Raw genomic sequence first — 23,726 nt, forward strand, 5'->3', positions numbered from 1 at the left:
CCCGGAAGCGCTGGCGCCGAGGGGGCGGGGCTGGGAAGCGCTTCCGGGGGCGGGGGGCGCGGGCTGGGGCGGCAGCCGGAGCGGCGGGGACGGGCCTGGCGCCGGCGGCGGCGGCGGCGGAGGGGGCGCCGCGGGCGGGCGATGTGAGCGCGGCGCTCTCGGCAGGTGAGGCGCGCCGGCCGGCTGCGGCGGGCGGTGGGCGAGGCGCGGACGGAGCCGGCAGGACCCCGGGCAGCCCCCGGGCGCTGTCCGGCTCTCTCTGGGAGCGGCGGGGCGGGAGCCTCCGCGCCTGGTCAGTCCGGCGGGCCAGAGGGTGGGCGGGCGGCGCGGGCTGGAGTGAGGCCGGGCGGGGTCGGGGGCCCCGGGCACCTGCTCGGGCCAGGCGCGCGCTCCCGAGGGGCCAGCCGTGCTGGGTCCGGGAGTCCAGGCGCCGCTGGCAGGGCCGAGGGTCGCATTCGGCTGGCTGCCCGGGCTCCCCAGCCTCCGCCCCGGGCGTCTCGGGATCCCCTGTTTCCAGGCCCCCTGCCCCGGGGGGCGCTCTGCCTTTGTACAGGCAGGCCGGTTGGGTGAGTGTCCTGGAGAGCCTGGCCGGGCCGCGGGGTCGGCCCTGCTGGTTGCCCGCAACGGAGCCCCCGTCTCACGCCACCGCCCTTCTCCAGGTAAACAGGCGGCGGCGCGTCGTGCTTGGCCCTAGAGGTCTCCATGGTCACTCTCGCCCTCAGTCGGTCCTGCCATTACGGGGGGCTGGCTTGGGGGTGTCCTTCCAGGCTAGGCGGCTGTGCTTTAAGGAGGCAGTAGTCTAGGAGTCTCTCTTGAGGTTTTCAGCAAGGCTTTACCAGTCTGAGCCTCAGTTTCCCCATCTGGCCAGTGAGGGTTTTAGGGTAGTTCTCTAAAGACCCTTCTAGATCTTCCATTCTGTGTATGTCTAAAATTGGAAGGGCTGCCCCTGGCTCAAGAATTGGCAGTTTCACTGAAGACTTTTTGCAACTGTGGGTTTTTTTAGTCACTTCATACACTTGGTTTCAGACAGGCTTTAAAATGATTACAAGAAGCATTTCTCAAGCTCACCTTAATCCTAATTCGTCTCTTGCTTTTGTTCCTAGTAGTAGTCAATCATATCCCCCTGAGTTTTTGCAGGCAAAATTTTTTTGTTGTTTTTATTTGCCCATTTTCTCTTTGTTCCCTAGTCCAGGCCCACTTTGCCTCACATCTGGATTATTGCAACAGTTTCTTAGCTGGTCTCTGACTTCAGAAGTGTGTGCGCACCCCCATCCTTCCTCTATGCTAATACCAAACTTAATATAGGAAGTCAAAAAAAGAGTTGAGTGCTTGCTTGCTTATTACTTGTCAAGATGCTGTTCTGTGTGGCAGGGGAAAGTGGTAGAAGACACAGCCTCCGAACAGCTTTACACTGGGTTCTGAGACTTCACCTGTAAAAAGGTGACTGAATGATAAGCCAAGGCTGTGTGTTGTAGAATTAAGAGGAAGGAGAGGTGGAGGTTACTATGGCCCAGTGGTCAGGGAAGGCTTAGTGAGCAGGCAGGGTTTGAGCTGGCTGTTCAGGAATAAGTAGGATTCAGATAGGAAAAGAGTAATCAGGCCCAGTAACCGTATGGAGTTAGTGAATAGACCAGTCTCTTTGTAGAGAAGGGTTCATATAGGAAAGGAATAGGAGGAAAGATAGGTTGGGGCTAGTTCCTGAAAGAACTCGACGAACTAAGCCAAAGTTGAAACTCCTCTAAAGGCAGTGGTGATGAGCAGGAGGCTAGGGGTGGTTCACGGTAGTTTGCAGGAGAGGGGAAGAGAAGAGATAGGGGCCAGGAGATCGGGTAAGAGTCCATGGTGTTTATGCTCCTTTTCAAAGCTGAGTACTGTCCTCTTGCCGACCACATTGCCCACCCTGTCTTTTCAAGGCATTCTTGGTTTAGCCCCTCCTTACCTACCTGAGCCTTATTCCCTGCTTCTCCTTCTCCTAGTCTGTCGCTTTACGGAAGCTAACTTATGACTGCCTCGAGGGCTTGGCTCCTGTTGTTCCCCCTTCTGAAGTACTGGCCTCCTTTTTCTTGTCTGTGTAAATTCTCCATTTCACTTCCTTCAAGCCCCTGCTGCAGATAGACTTCCTCCAGAGGGTGTTCCCTGACTGCCCTGCCCCCATGCCTTTGTGGCACTCAGAATCCAAAGCACAGGTTCAGCACTTGTTCCTCGGTTTTTGAACCTGTTCTTGTCCCAGCTGAAGTGGGAGGTTTTTGAGGGCATTGCGTCCTAATATTTCTCTTGGAGCCCTTGTGGTATCTAATACTGTAGCTGGACTTTTTGGTAATAGGTCCTCAAAGACTTCCTGATTTTTGTTGGTAAACAACTTTTGAAAAAAATTTTTGACCCCTTTCCCCTTTTATTAAAAGAGAATCTGTTATTAATTATTAGCTTTCTCTGCCATGTGTCACTTATTTCTAACACTGCCATTCAAGGTGGATGTTTTCAGCTTTCATTCTCAAGGTGCTGATAACAAAACATATCTTGGAACCATTAAAATCTTTACTCTTGATTATGGGAAAAGAAAAGAATCACGTACTTCTTTAGCTGTTGAAGGCTATAGGGAAAGAACATCAAGTTTGGAATCAGACAGGCCTAGGTTTGAGATCTAGCAAGGCTACTTATTAGCTGTGTGAACTTGGGTAATTAGTATAATGTCTCTGAGCCTCTGTGTTCTCATTGTAGTGTGGGGATAATAAAATCTATTTCATAAGGCTGCTATGAGTTTAAAATGAAAAAAAAGCTTACGAAGGAGGTAGCAAAATTTGCAGGACTTAGTAACTGCTTAGTACATTTTCAGCAGCAGCAGCATTGTTACGATTACGTGTAAATTTATCAAGGTGGAGACATGATAAGCTGCTGAGCCTCAGTGTATCTACTGAGTAGTGGATTTCTGCATGTCTGTGGGTCCTACTTCTCCCTTTCATTTGAAGCACCCGTCAAAAATGTCAATATCATGAATCTGGAATGCTATCATTATGTTTTATTTCATTAATTTTCATGTTACTTTAGTTTGAATGCTGCTTAATGTTTTTCAGACTTCTTAATTGTGTCCATTTAATGTTTTATAGCTGACAAACTGCTGAATTTAGCTTAGCGAAGGTCATCAGCTGAATGCAGTTTAATTTCTAATGGTTATTTTCTGGTTGATATTGATGGCATGGAAAACCTCATGGAAGAAAGCAATTCAAGGTGAGCCTTTCTAATCCTTTTGTCATAAGAGGCCGGACTTAATGTCTTTTCCAGGTCCACTGCCCCCTGAAATGCCAGCAGTAAGCAGATATTTTTGACATTTTTGAGTTCTTTGCTTTAAGAAAGCTTATTCGTTCTTTTACCTGACACACATCTTTCTACTTCATGATTAGAATTGAAACATCTGTTTGCCCACTTCATAGACATAAAAAGAATGACATTACTCAGAGGAATGGCGGCATAACTACTCAAAGTATACAGCACATTGTCACCCTTCATTATCACTGGGTCAGTGTAATGATATGTCCTTAAATGATGGATTTAACTCAAAGTTGGTCAGTAAGAGTCTGGCACATATAAAAACCCTGCATCCTGCCAGTGTGCCTGGGTCAAAATCTTAGCCTTATAGGAGATAAGAATTCTGGCCCTGAAAATCAACAAATCTAGGTTCAAATCCTGGCTCACCAGTCACTAGCAACCTTGGGAAAGGTTCCTAGTCTTGTTAGTTTCCTCATTAGTCAATGGGGCATCGTTCCAGAACCTGTCCCTTCACAAAGATTCAGTGAACAGGTAAAGAGCTTTACACAGTAGGACTTCAGTAACTGTTAGAGACCTTACCATTGTCAGTAAGGTAAAAGAGGCCATCCCCACCCCACTAAGAAAGCTCAGAGGATGCTTTTGATGTGTTGCATTGACTGAAAGACAAGTCCCACTGTCAAACCCAATGCAGTCTCAGAATTAGTGTATCTGAGCAGACTTGGAGAATGTTAACGCCTTGGTAGAAAATCTAACAGTTTGGATAAAAATGTTCTTTCAGCTTCACATGAATTAATGCAGTAAGAACTCTAGACTTGTTTTCTTTTAAATTAGGATAAGTGCTTCATGAATATCCATCACGGAATGCCATTTTATTTATTTTTTTCTTGCATTGGGTTTCAGTAGCACCAGAATGTTTCACGCAGCCCTGGTGTGATTCGGCTGCTGCTCTCTAAAGGATTAGATTGTAATTCCTGACAGCTCAATTTTAGTTTTGATCTAGACCCAGGCAGAAATACCTAGAAAAGTTATTTTTATATAGTTGTTACTGCTGTTACAGCCCGTTGTCCCCAGTGCTTCCATCTGTGGTCTTTTTAATGACTTTTTGTATGAGAATGACAGTTAGGGATGGTCAGATCTTTAGGGCCTAAGGAAGTGAGCCTGGTTTGAGTTGTCTCCTGTATCAGCAAGTGACTGAAGCCAGCAGGTGTAAATCTGGGTTTGGAATCGTGAACATCTTGATTGAGAATAATGGGGTACCTCCTGGTGCCTTAAACAACTTCCAAGTTTGTAGCCTTGCATTCCTTCCTTGGAAGTGTCACTGGGTATTTTTAAATGAAGCAGAGCAAATTTAAGTGCTTATGGGTCAGATGGGAATGAGGCATCTTGCAAGATTTCACCTGCTGGCTGAGACCATCCTACATCTCCTGGGTCTTCAGCAGGAAAGGCTGGGGGTGCAGCTGTGTGTGGTGGCCGTCTTGGATTTAGACTGCCAGCTTGGTTTAGGTTGCATCAGCTGACACAGGCTGAGAACCTCTCTGTGAGATACAAGACACTCCGGTAGGCTTTGGGCACACAGTCTCTGCCCTCAGGGAGCTCACCACTGAGAGAGAGAGATCAAGGAGGCTCAAAAATCAGCATATCTCGTAACTGCTTAGAGTTTACACTTTTGCTTTTGTTCAGGTTGTCAGTTGTGGGGAAACATTTCCAGGGCTTTACCCAAGAATGTCAACCAGGGGATTTCGAGGCCCATGTGGGTGTTTTGCCCAGATGACATTTAAGTGTCCTTTCTCATCTTAAGGCTCCGCTCGGAATGGGTTAGCAGTGTGAGATGCCACTAGGCTAGGTTCTGGTTTTCGTTGTTCAGTTTTCTTAAAGCTTAGCAACAAGCATGCTGCAGACTTCACCAGTGAAATGATGTGTTAAGGAGAGGGCTAGGCGTGGACGTTCCCTCTTTCATGAAGTACCCTGTGGCAGTGCTGCTTACAGAGCAAACAGACTCTTCTCTCTCTCTGAGAAACCTCATCTTACCACATCAGTCCTCGGGTAGTACAATTTTTGGTCACTCCCAAATCGGTTTTCTCCAGAGCTGCAGCCCCATGCCCACTGTGGCCCCCTCCACCCAGATGGCCAGTGGGCAGCTGAACTCAGCTTGTCGGAGGCTGAACCAGCCTGCCTCCTAGAGTGGATGGCATCTTCGGTCTCCAGCTCCTTGGGAGTCCTCCTTTGGACTCATGTCAAATTGGCTGCCACCAAATGCAGTTTGATTTTTCTAATCTAGTATTCAAAGCTCTTCACATTCCGGCTCATGTCCTCCTCTCATACATTTTCACTCTGCTCTTCTCTGCTCCTGCCCTTCCTTCTGTCTGAAGTGTTCTTTCTGTTCCATTTGAAATGCAAAGTCCCGTTCAAATCCTACTTCCACCATGAAGTTTTTCTATTTCTATTTTGATGTTTTAAAGAATCTTTTCGGTCAAAAGTCATCAGTCTTGTCACTGCTCTTCATAGTTCTTTGTTTCTGCCTTTATAATTGTCTGCTTAATACAGCAATTATCCATTTGCAGCCTATCTTTCTGTAGATTGTTTGGTTTAAAAAATAACATTTTTAGCTAAAATCCTATATGTCTTAAAAAAACTGTCAGTGAGAATAATACAGCTGTAATAAAACATTCAAAACATATAAAATAGTCTGTTTCCCTCCTCTCCCCCCACTTCTGTCCTTAGTCCTCCTTCTTAAAAGTCACCAACATTGATAATTTCATGCTGTTCTTCCAGAATGAATACAGCAGCATATATTTACTCTTTTTAAGAAAAGTAGATGAAGGGTATCATATATGTACATATTGTTCTATATCTTGCTTGTTTGGGCTGAATATTAGAGCTCTTTCCATATCAAAGCATACAGGTTTCATCTGTCCTTTTAATGACTGCATAGTGTTTCACTGTTGATTATTTTGAACCAGTCTCCTCTTAATGGACTATAATGTTGTCCCCTCTCTTTTTTTTTTGCTATAGCAAATAAAAATGTGTAGTAGTCGTCCTTGCTACATATGTCCTAATATACTTTTATTTTTGTAGGCTCAATTCATAATTAATTGTGGACCAAAGGTGAATGCCTTTTACATTTGGTCAGTATTACTAAACTACCCCTGACGATTATGCCTGCCGTCTCTTGAAATGTGTGCAAGTCTGATGGGTTGCAAATGGTACCCCATTTCTTCTTGTTATAATTCACATGTCTTTAGTGATGAATAAAGCTAAACATCTTTTCATATGTTTTTTGATCATCTGTCTTTTATTTTTCTTTGAACTATGACTGTTCTTTGCCCATTCTTCCATGGATTTTCTCTTTGATTTATAACATAAATTAGGGAATAGGAAAGTAGCCTTTTGTCAAATGCACATGCATTTTTTCCTCAATATGTCATTTCTCTTTTGGCGTTTCAGGGAGGGATATTTTTGTAATACATTGTCATATGTAGTTGTCTTTGCCTCTGTGGCTTCTGGGATTTATGTCATGCTTGGAAAGGCTTTTATGTCATTACTATAAATAAAATCAGTTCATGCTTTCTTTTAGTTATTTTTTGGTGATAATCAAGTCATTTTAAAATAGTGTCAAAATACAAAATGGAAAATACCAGGACCCTCATTACATTGTCTGGTGCTTTATAAGAACTTGGTAAACATGCAACACCTTTGAAAACTCAGGGAGCTATATTTTCCATTAATCGGGTGTTTTAATTTTTTTTTATTGGCACATAGTTAATACATAATATTAGATTGGTTTCAGATGTACAACATGGTGACTCAATAATTATATGCATTAGTAGATGGTCGCCACGGTAAGTGTAGTTCCCCTCATTACTATACCAAGATAGTGCAGTTGGGCTTTTTATTTTATGTGAACCTATAGCGTTGTCATATATAACGGCAGTCATTGCCTTTTGCCTCTTTTGCTCAAACTCAGTGGGAGGAGCAGGGAGAAAGGCAGAGTGGAGTATGGATGAATGCTCTGCACCCTCCGGGATCGCCGGGTCTGTCACATTATGGTCTGCTGGTCTCCTGTCTTTCAGAGTGGCTTTTTTGTTCTAAAGCTCCTTCAGATAAAATGCATTTATTCCTAGTGAGCTTTGGAACCCAGATTAGGGGTATCATTCCTGTGTTTGCTGCATTTCAGAACAGCATCTTGTCCTGATGCATGGGTGTGGTGATAATGTTCTGTAGCTTTTTTGGGTGGGATCTTGTGGAGGTTTCAAGCAGCTTTACTCTCTAAAGCCTTGTTATCATATGGTCTTGTGTCAGATCTTAGTTCTCTTTCCAGAGCACATGTACCTGTTTACCTCTAGGACCCCACTCCTTCACCTTTTCCTTCGGGTCTGGGAGGAGTCCCAGGATGACTTGAGTGGTAATTTATGGGACAGTGCGTCTACCCTGGGGCTTGAGCTCACAGTGCCTTGAGGTGTAAATGGCCTTCTTCCTCAGCCTTCCTTAATTCCCTAGCATGTGCCCATTTTTTTCCCCACCCTACTCCTTTTCTCCTCCTCATGGTTCTGTCTTGCCCCTGGCCTGCACCTGTCTGGGTGCTTTGAGACATGGCTCCCTTGCTTCTTGCTCAGTCCTGGACAGCCCCTCAGGCTGCTCTTGCTCTTTGAGCACCAGTTTCAGTGCTGCTTTGTATTATGTTGAACTTGGGCTGAACCTGTGTCTTCTTGGCAGCATCTGCTCTCAGTGACTTTCACCTTCACACACCAAAAGGACCAGTTACTTAAGCCCTAGATCAGTGGTTTCTAATTAATTCAGGCTTTAGCCTATAAAGATAGCTGTTGATTTAAAGCTGGTAAAATGAGCCAGGGTAAGGAGCTCTGATAGGGAAGAGGGGATAAAAGCTGTGAATATGGAAGGCATAATATACTTCAGCTAGAGGGCCACCTAGGACTTTTTTCTGATCATAGCCCTTAACTTCGGTTGATAATTTTGATGTAGGAAAGGAGATTTTTGATCTAGAAAGTAGTGCTGTAGTCTTTTCCTAGAGCTGAAGTTGTTCCACCACAGGGGCTGTGCATTTGTAGCTTTGATGGATATTACTAAAATGCCCCACTTGCCCTTCATCTTCCTCCTCATGGAGGAAGGCGTAGGAGCCCGGGGCAGCAGTAGGAGGGTGCTGGCCCCTTTCCCTGTCCACCACCCTGGGGCAGAAGAATAGCTAGGGCAAGCGTTCTTTCTGGTCTGCCTTTTCCTCAGCTCTTCCTCCTCCCTCCCCTGGTCCAGCTTTAACCCTTGGGCAAAGTAAACAAGGGTAAGGGGCTACTGTATAGGAGGTCTGCACGGGCAGACTTTGAAACAGTCCTGGGAAAGTGAACCTCTTAGAGCCTGTTTCCTCATCTCTGAAATGGGGGTAATAGTACCTGCCTTCTGGGAGAAAGTCAAGAGGGTTCAGTTAAATAATGCATATAAGGCCTTTACGACATGTCTGCATGTATGAAGCATTCAGTTAATATTGGTTATTGATGATGATGGACTTTCCCAAGTAAGGGGGAGGTGAGAGTGTGGTGGGAGGTGGCAGTGATCTCCTCTTACAATTGCTGGGGCTAGGGTGGGGGCGGCTGGACATGTGGAAGTGGACCACTGTCTGGGCTCCCCATGTCAGAGGTGGTCCTTCCCAGAATCCACTGTTGATACCAGTGGTGGCAGAGGCAGTGTGGGAGGTGAATGCTGGTCCAGTGTGAAAGTGACCTCACGTGAAAAAAATTGAAAGAGCAAGAAGGTTATATGTGCATGGGTTGGGTGAGCAGAGAGGCCTATGAAGTTGAGCTGACAGCTCTGAACTTGCCAACAGACCATTCCAACTAAGCCCTCTCCATGTTGGTTTCTTAGAAGTATTTCACATTCTTATCCAAAGTACAGTTTTTACAAACCAAAAATAAGTATTGTTAAAATGAGTATTAATGCTATTGAAGAAAAATACTCAGCTTATATATGCTTGTTTTTAAATTAAGAAATAACAGTGTACATGTCTAGTTTGGGGCTGGCTTTTTGCTTAATGTGACAGAAACACCTGTAATTGAACTGCAGAATTAATACTGATTCTGATGTGATTTAATGAGTGCAATAATCAGGTTCATTATTGTTTTCTGAAGCAGCTGCCAACTTTGTGTAAATGAAAAACTAATATCAATCACTTCTCTGCGTTATCAAAAATGAATTCCATTCCTGTATCTCTCTGAGTTGGAAGGAATCTAAATTAAGCCCATATCAAACTACAAGACTGGGGCTCTTACTAATCTTTGAATTCCCTTTGATTTTGTGCAAGCAGATTGAAATTGAGTATTTCTTATAAAGGTAGAAAAATCATTTAAATTCCCAGTCAGTATGACATTTAGTGATTGTAATTCAATCAAATACTTGAGGCACATAAGACAAAGGCTGATTTCCTTAATTTGCAAAGAGCTTAGACAACTCAGTTTTTAAAAAGGCAAATAAGGGCAGAGGACATGAATGGACAGTTCAAAGACAAACTTTGACAAATTGCCATTCAACATAAGACAAGATAGTCAACCTCATTTATAATTAAATAAATGCACATCAAAACAATGAGATTACATTTTAACCTGTCAGTTTGGCAAAAGTGAAAAAGTTTAATGTACATTATTGGCAGTTACAGGGAAATGAGCGCTTCACAGGCAGTTGGTTAAAGGGCAGCCGCTGCCGCCTTTGGGAGGTAGTTCGGCTTACGGTTCCTCTGCTAGGAGAAAATAAATATTACAGCTATTTAAATTGTTTCCTGCTTTTGGCTTACCTTGGGGACTGGATAAGTACATTGTGACACAGCCTATCCATGGAATACTGTGAAGTCAGAAAAGTAATGGAGTAGATAAGTTTGTGCAATTTTGGAAAGATTTTAAGGTGTATTAAACACATTTTTTAAAAGGCAGAATATAGAACAGTTTATGCTGACATGTGTTTATAATGTTCTCTGAAAGAACACCCAAAAACTCTTACTAGTGATTATCTTTGGGAAGACGAACTGGGGAAGAGTTTTGCTATTCATTTTACATTTGTCTGTACTATGATTTGAAGTTTGTATGCATATATTTTATTTTAAAGATAAAATTAATTAAACACTAGTCTAACTTAGGTGTAGGCCCACTGACATTCCACGCAGGGAAGAGACTAGGACATAGAAGAAACGAGTGAGTAGTCCATGCTACGAAGCTGCCGCTACAGAGGCATGGAGGGTCATATTTGAACTTGATGTCTTAGAGGTTCTGACTGCCTTTACCTCAGGCCCACTGGACCTCATAAGGTAGGTCTTTGGGTGTGGAACTTGTGATTAATTATGGCTTTTACTCCCTCTGGCCTGGTAATGTGCCTGGGACTTAAATTACCTGCAAATTCCCTGTGTGGAGGTCTTTAGAAACCTCTACCTCCAGAGTGTTGCTTATTAGCAGCTTTAGGCAGAGGTTTTGAATCTCATTGTCACTGCTGAAAGGAAGTGTTACTGTAGAGAAGAGGAGAGTGAAACCCTTCCTTTCTCATTTTGCAGAAAAATGGAATCCCTCATATAGGTGTTAATCACGGTCTTTTGTCGTTTTTCTTTCAAGTGTAGTTCTCTACTCTGAGAAGATAAGCTGCACAGGAGGAGGAAGCCTCATTGTGAAGCTATTTTCAGTTTTACAGACTATTTCAGAAATGCTTTATTATTTTCCTTTTCCTACTCGTTTTCACCCTGAACTCTGCACCTTTAAAAACCCTGAAACACCTTCTTTAGTCCTTTAATTCCCAAAGTCACTGTTTACATACCTTGTGTCATAAAAATGCTTTAAAGAATGGACAACATTTGGCCTCTTGGTAGGTGCCAGGCATCTGCATTGCTAGAAGGCAGTCTGGTGAAGTTAGTTTAGGATCATGACTTCTGGAGCCAGACTAAGTTCATCTATTAGCTGCAGGACATTTGGTAAGTGCCTTAACCTCTTTTCCTCAGTTTCTTCATCTGTAAGATGGGAACAATCATTGCATTTCTCTCCCAGAGTCTATAAGAGGATCAGATGTGTTAATATACGTAAGGTGTTTAGCACAGGTAGTACTCATTACACCCATTCACTGCATGAATTTCCCTCTGTTAAAGCCATCGTGTTGGGCATAGTTCTTAAAACACCTTTTCTGGATAAGGAAATCAGTTAACTGTCCAAGGCCACATAGTATTTAAATGTTCACTGTTACTAGAAAGTTGCAGAGCCAGGATTTATCCAAGTCTAACTTCAAAGCCAGTTCTCTTTGTTATACCATCCTGTCGCCCTAAAAAAAGTCTGCAATAGCTAAGTTTGATTACCAAGTGCCAAGCAGCTATTGTGCTAAGTGCTTCCTATTTCCTGCGTGTATTCCTTGTAACAGTCCATGAGGCAAGGAGTATTATTTCTACTTTATAGATAAGAAAACCGAGACCTGGGAAGGTTGTAAAACACACTGCCCAAGGTTTTACAAGTGGAAAACAGGTATCTGGGTTTGAACCCAGATCTGACTCCAAATTCATGCTCCTATTGTTTTGTTGTGATATATTTAAGAGTCTGAAAAGATTCACTGAAAGCTAATAGGCCTTCTAGTTACCCTTTTCCTCTCCCAGGCAGTCAAGGTTATTTGTTTTTGTGCATTGTTCCAGAAATACTCTGCACGTTTCTGTAATGTGTGCGTTGACACTACAGTGTGTGTGTTTTCATATCCCTTTATACAAACAGTATATATACCATTTTGCAGCTCACTCTTTTCATTCAGTAATATATCATGGTGATTGTTTCATAGCAGTCTGAAAAGAGCTTCTTCATTTATTTTTTTCTGGTTATATAGTAGTCTTTAGTATAGATGTGCCAGTTAATTTATTAACTGGGCTCCTCTTGATGGCATGAGTTTGTTTCAAATTTTTTGTTATGAACAGTACTGTAGTAAATTCCTAGAACTACAATTGCTCACTCATGAGGGATGTGTGTTGTAATTTTGATGGATATTATTAAAATGCCGTCCGAAGTATGTGCACCAGTGGTGTCTGTCAAATTATCATCTGTTAAGGAGTTTTAAATATTTCTAATTTTTTTGTCATTCCAAGTAATAAATATTCACAGTTAGAAGTTCAGAAAATATGGAACAGTACAAAGAAGAAACTGAAAAATCCTTAATCTTACATTAATGTAAATATTTTATATTTATATATCATTATTTCTGTGTATATTTAATATCTGTAAATATATACTTTTAGGAATACCTTTTTTTATTCATGTTACCTGATTTTTAACAGCTTTATTGAGCTATAACTTGCATAGTATAAACTTTACCCATCTTAAGTGTGCAATTCAGTGCTTTTTAATAAATTTATAGTTGTGCATAATCCAGTTTTAGACTGTTTCTGTCACCCATAAATATCTCTCATGATCTTTGTAGTTGGTCTGTTACTGAATTTTTTTACTATATTGTTAAATATTCATTCAGCAAATTTTTATTGTCTGCTATTTGCCAGGCAGTAATATGGCAGATAGTTAATAAAACGGACAAAAATCCCTGCCCTCTTGGGTCTTACATTTTGTGGAGTTAACTTTGTGTTCTTTAACATCATTTTAATAATGACAATATTTGGTATAGTCTGCTATAATAATTCCTTTATTGTTGGGCATTTAGGTTGTTCCCTTTGTTTTGCTATTGTGATTGAGTATACTTATCTATAAATTCTTGTGCCTATAGCCATGATTTATTTTTATGATACAGAGTGGTGAGTCAAGACAAGTGCCCCATTTAAAGAAGTTTGTTGTATTTGCCCAGAGAAGTAGCTGAGAGCACCCCTCTCCCTTTATTATTGCCAGCTGAGTTGTTTTTTATCAGTCTTGCTAATTTGAGAAAGAATTGGGTCTCCTCTTAATTTTTATTTGTTTGTTGATGCAGTTGTTAAGCACATTATGTTTAAAGCCAGTTCTAATTAATTTTTTTGAAAACATTTGTTCATAGTCTTTGCCCGTTTTCAGTTATACTTTTTTATTGATTTATAAAAGAGTTTTATATTTCTCTGCCACATGTTGTATTTTTCATAACGTGTTTTTTTTTTTTTAAGTAAAAGGCTCTTTAGATACATAAAAATTTTTACTACCTCTATAGTTAAATTTCTGTTTCTTTTCTGGTATGTCTTTGTGTGCTCATAAATGCCTTCTCTAGAAGTAACTTTTAGGAATGTTGTGAAGAAGGGATCTGTTATTATTTATTCATATTATCCAAGCAGCATCAATTTCAAGAATTCTTTGTTTTGCGCTGATTGGAAATGGCTCATGAGGCCCCTGCTTGTCTGATGTATGCCTCCCTTGACCGCCTCATGTGGCCCCTGCCCTTGCCCTTGCTCCTCAGCCCACATGTGCTCATACCCTTGCACCCCAATATTTCCTCCCCTCCAACTCAGGCTGGCCTCTCTTTGTGCATGTGATTCCTTCTCTCTGGAAAACTGGGACATTTCCCTGCAGCAACCCCTTCCCTGCTCAATATCTGGCTAACCTTTACTCATCCTTTAGGTCTCAGTGGAAATACCATTCTTTGAAGTGGCCTTCTCTGACCACTCCCCCTTTATGAAAGATAGCATAGCTCTTGTTAAAATTTATTGTGAAAGAATTACAGCTCACCTGGATCCCTAGTGTCTGGCACATAGAAGACAGTACATACTTTAATGAATGAATGAATTATAGCCTAATCATACATTTTGGCATTTATATTTGGCTGTATTTTTCTTTTTCTAAAATTTTTTTCAACATTTATTCTTCTAGATCTATGCTGTCCAATAGAGTTGCAGCTGGCTGGCCACATGTGGCACTTGAGCACTTGAAATGAGGTTATTCAAAATAGAGGTGTGCCATAAGTGTAAAATATACATCAGATTTCAAAGACTTCTTCAGAGACAAAGAAATATCTCTTTAATAACTTTCTAATATTGATTATGTGCTAAAATGACTGTTTTAGATATTTTGGGTTAAATGAAATTTATCTAACCCTGAGATTGTTAGAAAACATTACACACATGGCTTGCATTATATTTTAATTGGACAGCTATGTTCTAGAATTCTAAAATCATTTTGTCAACTTTCTAAGAAAATACTCCTTTGGGCTGCATTATATTTATAAATTGTCCATCTTTATAGTATCAATTCTTCCTGCCAAAAGCATATGTGTCATCATTTATACATTTTTATCCTTATTAAAGTGTTACAGTTCTTGTAGATCCTGACAATTTTTTGTTTCTCTCCCAAGTATTTCATAGTTTCTGTTACTGTTGTTGGTTATAACTTGTCATTATCTTACCTAAGTTTTTTATATACAATAGTTTTGGAACCCTCCACTTAACTAGATCCTGCTTCTAACAGATTTTTTCAAGTGATTCTCTTGTGTTTTCTATGTGAATAGTCATCTGCCTTGAATAGTAATTTTGCCTCCTTTTTTCTAATAGCTGTACATATGCCTTAATTTTCTCTTGTTTTGTTGTTTTGGCTGGAACTTTCAGAACAATGCGAAGTAAGTAAGTGGTGGGCAGACAACCTTGTATCCAGGTATGAGCAGGCATGCCTTGACGAAGTGTTTACAAGTGTGCACCAGGGAACGCTAATTCTTTGGAATATTCATCTATGCACCTTGAGAGAAGAGTTTCATGGTTCAATGAGTTTGCAAACTGCTGAGTTAAATAGAATTCTTGTCTGCTGGACTTTTCAAATGAGTTATTATTGCTAATGTGTTTCTTTATCCCTGTAAGGTAGGGATAGTAAGGTTAGATCATGGGCTTGTGTTCTACTAAATACATTTTGGGAAATGCAGATGTAATGTTTCCTTTTTACAGATGATGTTGCCATTGATTTGCAGTAGATGGTGTTTATTATATTAAGAAAATATTGTTCTGTCCCTTGCTTATTGAGCTTTTTCCTTACTTTGAAAGGGCATTTAACTTCCTAAAAGATTCTTGGCATAGTACTGATTTGGCCCTGTGTTTTTCTCCGTGGCCTACTGATGTTGCACATTGTGTATTTCCTAACATACAGCCGTCCTTACATTTGGTCATAATATGTTATTCTTTTAGTAGGCTGTATTTACTAGCCTTTCTTTAGGACTTTAACATCTGTTTACTTAGGTAAAGTAGGGTTTTCTTCTTAATGCTGTTTGCCGTCTTCTGGTATCAGATTTATACCAAATGAGTTGAGATGCTTTAAATATTTTAACATGAATCTAGAACAGTATGAACAGTCTGAAGATCATTTGTACTTTGGCACTTCTGTTTTCTTTTTTATTTAATTCTGCCAGTTTATGTTTTCCTAAAAATATGTCTATTCTGTACAGATTTCAAATTGATTTCAATCATAAAGCTAGGATAAGTACAGTGTTCCTCTTCAACTAAAATATTTTAGCTCAAATTCTGACATAAAAATAATTGTGATGTGATCTAGTCACACTAACTGATCCTTTCCTGCAAGTCTTAGGTTTAGTTGTACATTGTCTTGTCTTATAGTTTAAATTTTTTCTTTGTGATTATATGCTGTTCTGTATTACTTACTTTTTGTTTCCTTTGGTTTTAATTTGTTGTTCCTTTTATAACTTGTTAAGTGATTTCATTTACTTTTATTCTTTATTGTTTAATGATGAAAACTTTTAAGGCACTGACTGACTTTTAAAATTTGTTGATGTTTCAAAATCCCCAACATTTCATTCTGAAAAACTTCAAACATACAGAAAAGTTGAATTTTACAGTAAATACCATGTACCCACCATGTAGACTCTATACTTGTTAACAGCTTACTGAGTTTGCTTTACCCCATTTCCATCGATCTCTTTTTGGGTGCATTCTCAGATAAGGTGAAGACATAAGTAAACCTTGGCGCCTAAACCCTTCTTGCCGCAGATGTAATGTGAGTTTCTTACTTTCTAAAGAGTTTTATTCCTTTTTTATTTTCTCTTTGATTCAGTACTTATTCAAGAGGTGTTTACATTTCGATTGGTTGGGTTTTAAAAACTAAAATATGATTGTTAGCTCTAATCTTGTGTTTGGACCAGAGAAGTAGTCTGGGCTATGTACACTTCTGTAGTTTTGAGGGATTTGATGCTGTGGGCTCCAGCAAGAGACAGCTAGCCTGTCCTAGGCACACTGGTATGGTGAGCACAGTGGAAGATGATACACCTGTGATATGTCCATCACTGTTTTTGTTCTTACTGTCTAAAAACTTCACTGAGAAGGACTGAGCCTTGCTGTATGAATTATCACCCCAAAAGGATATAAAGGTGTGTGGAGCTGAAGGGGAAGAAATGCACATGAAGACAACAATTCATTCTGAACTGAAAAAGGTTTAGCTCCATTCAGTGTGTCCAGTGTGCTGTACACTTGACCCCATCTGGAAATAGGCAAATAAGGCAGAATACCCTTCAGATGCATTTACTTATTTTTTTTTTTTACAAAGTATTGTGTAAATCCTCAAAAGTAGGGAAATAGGGAAATGCTTTCCTAAAAGGATATCAAATTGTCAGTCAGCTAAAATGGCCCTACTATGGGTAGCATGTTTTAATTTTGATCAAGATGAATGTTAGGCAGTTGGGACACTAGGCAAATTGATCATTAGGTTGCTTGGAAGGATGGATGCTCAGGCAGACCCTGGCAGGTACAGTAGCTACAATGATGGTGGCAGTGATGGGGGTGTTATTTTTATAAGTTTAGGTTTATGCCACTTGTACTTAGGAGTCATTGGTGAATTATGAAACTCTTCTCTCTCCACAGATTACGCTTCATGTCAGTAGAAATGGACAGCAGCAGTTTTATTCAGTTTGATGTGCCCGAGTACAGCAGCACCGTCCTGAGCCAGCTAAACGAACTCCGCCTGCAAGGGAAACTATGTGACATCATTGTCCACATTCAGGGTCAGCCATTCCGAGCCCACAAAGCAGTCCTTGCGGCCAGCTCCCCATATTTCCGGGACCATTCAGCATTAAGTACCATGAGTGGCTTGTCAATATCAGTGATTAAAAATCCCAATGTGTTTGAGCAGTTGCTTTCATTTTGTTACACTGGAAGAATGTCCTTGCAGCTGAAAGATGTTGTCAGTTTTCTGACTGCAGCTAGTTTTCTTCAGATGCAGTGTGTCATTGACAAGTGCACGCAGATCCTAGAGAGCATCCATTCAAAGATAAGCGTTGGAGATGTTGACTCTATCACCGTCGGTGCTGAAGAGGCTCCGGAGGGTCGGAACGGAGTTAAGGACAGCAGCTTCTTTGCCAACCCAGTTGAGATCTCCCCTCCGTATTGCTCTCAGGTACGGCAGCCCACCGTCAGCGGTGATCTTCGGATGGAGGCGACGCCCAGCAAAGCTTTGCGCAGCCGCTTACAGGAGGAAGGGCACTCGGACCGGGGGAGCAGCGGGAGCGTGTCTGAGTATGAGATTCAGATAGAGGGGGACCACGAGCAAGGGGACCTACTGGTGAGGGAGAACCAGATCACGGAGGTGAAAGTGAAGATGGAGAAGTCCGACCGGCCCAGCTGTTCCGACAGCTCCTCCCTGGGGGACGATGGGTACCACACCGAGATGGTCGATGGGGAACAAGTTGTGGCTGTGAATGTGGGTTCCTATGGCTCTGTGCTCCAGCACGCATACTCCTATTCCCAGGCAGCCTCACAGCCAACCAGCGTTTCAGAAGCTTTTGCAAGTTTGAGTAATTCCAGCCCATCCAGATCCATGCTGAGCTGTTTCCGAGGAGGGCGTGCCCGCCAAAAGCGGGCTTTGTCTGTCCATCTGCACAGTGATCTGCAGGGCCTGGTGCAGGGTTCTGACAGTGAAGCTCTGATGAATAACCCCGGGTATGAGAGCAGTCCCCGGGAGAGGAGTGCAAGAGGTCACTGGTACCCGTACAATGAGAGGTTGATCTGTATTTACTGTGGGAAGTCCTTCAACCAGAAAGGTAGCCTTGACAGGCACATGCGCCTCCATATGGGAATCACCCCCTTTGTGTGCAAGTTCTGTGGGAAGAAGTACACACGGAAGGACCAGCTGGAGTACCACATCCGGGGCCATACTGATGATAAACCATTCCGCTGTGAGATCTGCGGGAAGTGCTTTCCATTCCAAGGTACCCTCAACCAGCACCTGCGGAAAAACCACCCTGGCGTTGCTGAAGTTCGGAGTCGCATGGAGTCTCCGGAGAGAACAGATGTGTATGTGGAACAGAAACTAGAAAATGAGGCATCAGCCTCAGAGATGGCCCTAGATTCCCGGATGGAAATTCATACAGTGTCCGATGCTCCTGATTAAGAGGGGTAAAGAAATGCACCGAAACAAAGCACATTCATTGATGCATATTTGTGATTTGCTTTGTTGTAATCTTTGGTTTTCCCAACCATCTGGAAATCTCTTGGTCTCTTGGCAGTTTTTCTAAGATTTCTGGAAGGAACACTTCATTGTGTTTATCCTTTCCCCGCCCTCCCTTCCCCAAGGAGCTCAAAGCATGAAGGGCAACGTATCCAGGGAAAACACAGGCTGACAGTACTCCTCTTTGGCTGAACTCTTAATCCAAAATCTGCCAGTGATTTAGCCATGCCAACTGGTTGACCCTATGTTCTCTGCCAAGAGGCATGCTCTGTCATTGTGTGCACTGGTGCCAGCGCATTTCCAGGAGAGAGGCTAAGATGCTGTCAGCTGATACAAATGGGTAACCTTTTCTAATTTAAAGTACTTTTAGGAGGTAGTTAGACAATTTATATATATATATAATAAAGTGATTATTATATATATAGTATATATACATTCTCAAATTTGATTTTATTCTGGTTGAAGTGAATGTAAGAGGAATATATAATTTAATACAATGTGAACAGGGCCTTTGACTCTGTCTCATCCCTACCTAAAATGTTAGGGTTTTGCCCCTTTATTTCCCTTACAAAAGAATCTTAATAGGTTTTCATATATATTAATCATTGTGTCCAAAAGCAAGCAAAGCAAATCACAGCGTTCATGGCTCTGCTTCATAACAAATACATAAACCAAATGCCATAAAATGTATTCAACTCTAGTTGGAAACCGTTCAGAATTTTTGTTAGTTGTCCAGTAGGAAAGCTGGACGACCTGTGGTGCTGACCTTTTTACATATTGTAGTGTTATATTAGCCAGCCCCAAAGGAGCAGTGGTTTTCAATGTTTTTACTGGCCTACGAATCTACCTTCATTCTGTACTGTAGAAGCATACATACCAGGTAACTGAACCCAATCACTCTCTACCGTGAGTTAGTACTCGCACGAAAGGAAAGGGATTTGTAGTTCTGTCTACAAAATTCTCGAGGCAATGTTGTGGTGGTGTTTTTTGTTTTTTCTTTCTTTCTTTCTTTCTTTCTCTTTACAAACAGCCAGTTCAGGTTCACAGCAACTTTTTCTACATGCAGTTCCCAGGGAAACTGCAGAACTTGGAATTTGTACTTTTTGTAAAGATATACTCAATGGGAATTGCAAGCAATATATCTATCTTAGTATTGTGTGTGCTAACGAGAGCCTCAGTGGCTTTCCCCACTCTCAGTGTTTCCTGCTTAAAGAAACCAACAGTTCAAAAGCCCTCTAAGATATTCTGTGTGTCACCAAATCATGTGTGTCACCATTTTTTGGGTCACGTGGTGCTATTTTTATGTTTCATATCTTTTAGGTCAGTATAGTTGTAGAAAATGTGAAATCTAGTGGTAACAGTGAATTACAATTTTTTTCCTCTCTTTGAGTTTAGAACTTGAAAAGAGACCTCAAAAGCGTGTGCTGGTGAACACGTGACTGTATAAAAACATACCCAAGTCCTATTTGAATATGTTTTATTAGTACTTAGGAACCATCTTCAGTTCTATATTTTTTTCACCCGTGTGTGCTTCTAGTACACAAAACGGGCCTTACAAGGTCGCTTTGGCACTGTATCCTCCAACAGAGAGTCATCTCCTAAGCCAGGAGTTTGATATGACAGCGAGTCTGTGCTGCGGGCTGCCGGTGGGAGGTCGGCATTCCGGACACTGCCTGAGAGCCCTGCTGTGCAGCTCACAGCCCGTGGGCCTCGCCTGGAGGACAGTGCAGACCTGAAGGACCGCAGGAAGGAAAAGACCGACCTCACAGGCTAGGAGTTACAGGAATGCAAAAATAGACGTTTGCTGGGTTTTCATGCTTTTTTGGCTCTTAAAATACCAAGAATGGTGGGGTTCGGTGGGGGGGGTGTTGATTTTGGGGGATTTTTTTTTTTCTTTTTGTTTTGAGAAAAAGAATCATTCAGGCCCTTGTGTGTGATAGCCCCCTGGGGCGGTAGCTGTGCAGTAGCATCTCTTTAGCGCACAGGATCTGTCCGCTCATGTGTGAGCTGCTGCGCTGCACATCAGTGTTAACTACGTACAGATCACGCTCTGATCCTGCTGCTCCCGAGGAGCAGCTTTTGCTAAATCGGGTATATAGTATGCCTTTTTCCTGTCAAACTGCCTAAGTATAAGGGGTTTGTTCTCTCCCTGAAGCACTTGTTCAACTCCTGTCAAAGCCGCGTGCCTCAAGGGGAGGCTACACCCCAAGTGTTTACCCACTTTAAATATGTTCTGGGGTTTCAGGTAAATGTTGTGATCTTTTTTCCTTATATGAAATAGTTCGGTTTTGATTTTTTTTTTTTGAAGAATTAAATGCAAAAAATTTGTGTTGTGATACAAAAAATTAAGTTTGTGACAAGAAATGCCCAAGTCAGGGACATGAGAGGTGAGGCTCAGGGAAGGGACCTCCTTTTCACTCAGGCTTGGGGCCTTCTGAGGGGTCTCCAGAGCATTCTGTGATATATGAGACAAGTTGGGGGGGGGCACTCGGAGCAAGCACCTCGAGTGGCCTGGTTCTTGTCACTGTGTCAGTCTTAACCTTATTTACATGGAGGTCTTTGTATTTGTAAATTTGTTTAACTGGTTTGAGTTTACCAAAGAGTGACTTATCCAAAATTGTCTTTGACAAAAATATACATTGCTTTGATTGTACAGTTCAGGTTCAAACATTGTAATGGGACTGTTAAGGGGCAGATTATTGATTGAGTTTCTCTCTAGTAGTTATGATTCCACATTTTGCAAGTTCCACTTGCTCCCATTCATGTTGCTAACACTTTACCCTTTCCACTGCTAGCAGTGTTAAGAATGAATTCTGAAGCCATAACACAGTACTGTAAGGTTCCACAGGGCTTCGAGGGAGGCAGCATGTAGGCCAGCACAGAGCTGTGTGGCCTCTCTGAGCATGCATACTGCCATGCTTCCCAGTGTGCATGGCAGGTGAAGGGTTAACTCCACTCAGATGGGGCCGCAGCAGTCAATTGTGCCTTGTCACATGAGGATGTGCCAGGAGGGTTAACATGACCACAGCCCAGAAACATTCTCTCCCTGAAGTTCGCTTCACGTCTCGGCACACGGAGTATGCTGTGTAACTCCTTAGAGCAACTCTTTTTGGAAAGCAAAGTCCCTATTTCTGTACAGTTTTAGGTTAGATGTTTCATTTATAACAAATGCAAAAATCAATTAACATAAAAGTGATATGTGAAGAAATCTTTTACAGTAAAATATATCCTGAATTCATATGGGTTTGTTCATAATTGAGTCTCTTCCTTAGCTACCTTTTCAGATATTAGACAATGTGAAGACAGTGACAGCGTCCTTTTCTATAGGTATTTAACCTATTATTACAAACTGTGAAAACAAAGAATATTATACTTTAACTAATGTTTGTGGTTTTAAACAGTTACTTTCATTCTCATCAGTTCTCTACCCTCTAATTTCCACTAAAGCTGTAAATACATTTAGAAATTATATTTGTAAATACAGTATATGAAGACAAGTTAATTTTTTGGTCAGTGGAAAGCCGCCCATTCAGCTCTGCCTTGGCAGTTTGGGTTTTCTGTTTTTGTTTTTGTTTTTAACAGCAGAAAGGATACTGTCTGTCGGTTCACTGTTAAGCAGAATATACTGTAGAACTAAATTGATAATTTTGAAATCTTCCAGAGCATGAGTAGATGTCTTTGCTAATGAAAGCAGTTATAACCAAGTCTTTGGCTTTCCCTTAGCCCAGACCATAGTCCTGCCGATTTTTGTGTGTGGTTTTTGTTTTTACAGCTTAAAACTCTAGGAAGACTTTGCAGGAACACAAAACAAGGGCTGGGGGGAAATCATCTATGTGAATGAGCTTTACTTTAAAGAAATCGACGTATTTGATTTTACCGACTTTTTCTGTTAGTTACTGTGACTTTTTTGTTGTTGTCAGTGTCATTCTTGTTAAATTCTGTAATGGTTTCCTGTGAAGCCTCCACCGAAAGGGACTCAAATATGCAACACCTAAACTATTTTCCAAGGGCACATGCCCCTTGAATGGTGCTTCTAGACTGGTCAGGGTTATTTATTAAATTTTATATATGAAAGTATTGGGGAATTATGTAAATTCTTTATATGAAACTATCTAGTTCATAAATCATAGATTTCATATTACTCAGCGCAACTGAACTAAAGGTTCAGAAGAGTCATTCACATTGTTCCAAATTTGTAATGGTTGTCACACGTCACATGCGTCTTTTTCAGTAAGTGCCAGAGTGTTTCCACTGTGTCTGCCCCGTGCTTGACTACTTGGCCCAGAAGAGAACCTGCTTTCTCTGGTTCTCCTCCGGGTCTGGCACAGACAGGGCTGTGGTCGCTCCTGATCAAGTCCTGGAGCGAGCCTTGCCGCAGATTCAGTGAACAGACCTCTTGCTGTCCCTCAGTGACAAGTATGCTGTGAATTCAACCTCTGGACTTGCTGCCCAAGCCCTGGGTTGCTGCCCTGACCATAGTAAGAGGTAAACTTACCTGATTTCTTTGAAAATGACCATTTTCCTAATGTGAAAACCATCTCTCTCACCACTTTTATTAGTAGGGCTAACATTTTTTCCGTTATAAATGGTTGAGCAATTTGAATGACTTAACACAGTGTCATTATCTTGCAATATAAACTGGTAACCTCACAACTCCACACTTCATCACCATATGAAGTAAATGAAGCTAGCTAAGCGGATGCTGTATCAACTAGTAACTTGCCATTAAGGATTATTTTATAGCATGAATTTAAGACTATTTATTCAAATGATATTTTACTCTTGTATTCATTTTGTTTTAGATTTGTGACATGAATATTTCAGTGCTGCTTAATTTTGTTCTGAGTTCTTGTTTCTTGCTTGTAAATGGCTTTTTTATGGTATAAATAAAGTCAATGGACATTGCTGTTTGTAAATAAAAGTGCTGCTAGAGCGAAGGCAATGTGGTCTCCCTTTGTGTCTGCCCCTCTGGCCTCCGTGAGCCTCACTGGCTGCAGTGTCACAGTTTCTGTAACCACTGGTTTTGAAAGGTGAGGGTTTCATAAGAAGTTCTTGTTGCCACTGTGGTTGTGGGAAGAGGGGAAAGCAGCAGGTGGATTTCTGACCTTGTGTGGC

General features: G+C 41.6%; 1 protein-coding gene across 4 annotated transcripts; it reads left to right on the plus strand.

Annotated features, from left to right (window-relative positions):
* The first annotated feature begins 41 nt into the window (after nt 1-41).
* Nucleotides 42-23,598, plus strand: ZBTB34 (zinc finger and BTB domain containing 34). Of its 4 annotated transcripts, none has more exons than XM_036913910.2 (3): nt 65-165; nt 3,105-3,225; nt 17,030-23,597. In XM_036913910.2, the coding sequence occupies exons 2-3, from the start codon at nt 3,194-3,196 to the stop codon at nt 18,552-18,554; spliced, it is 1,557 nt and encodes a 518-aa protein (XP_036769805.1). In that variant the 5' UTR covers nt 65-165; nt 3,105-3,193; the 3' UTR covers nt 18,555-23,597. The 4 variants fall into 4 exon arrangements, with proteins under 4 accessions (XP_036769807.1, XP_036769805.1, XP_036769806.1 ...); XM_036913911.2 differs by lacking the exon at nt 65-165 and adding an exon at nt 287-659; XM_036913912.2 differs by lacking the exon at nt 3,105-3,225 and having other exon boundaries at nt 42-165; nt 17,030-23,596.
* Nucleotides 23,599-23,726: the final 128 nt, after the last annotated feature.

The sequence above is a fragment of the Manis pentadactyla genome, chromosome 3 (assembly GCF_030020395.1).
Source record: "Manis pentadactyla isolate mManPen7 chromosome 3, mManPen7.hap1, whole genome shotgun sequence".
Lineage (NCBI taxonomy): Eukaryota > Metazoa > Chordata > Mammalia > Pholidota > Manidae > Manis > Manis pentadactyla.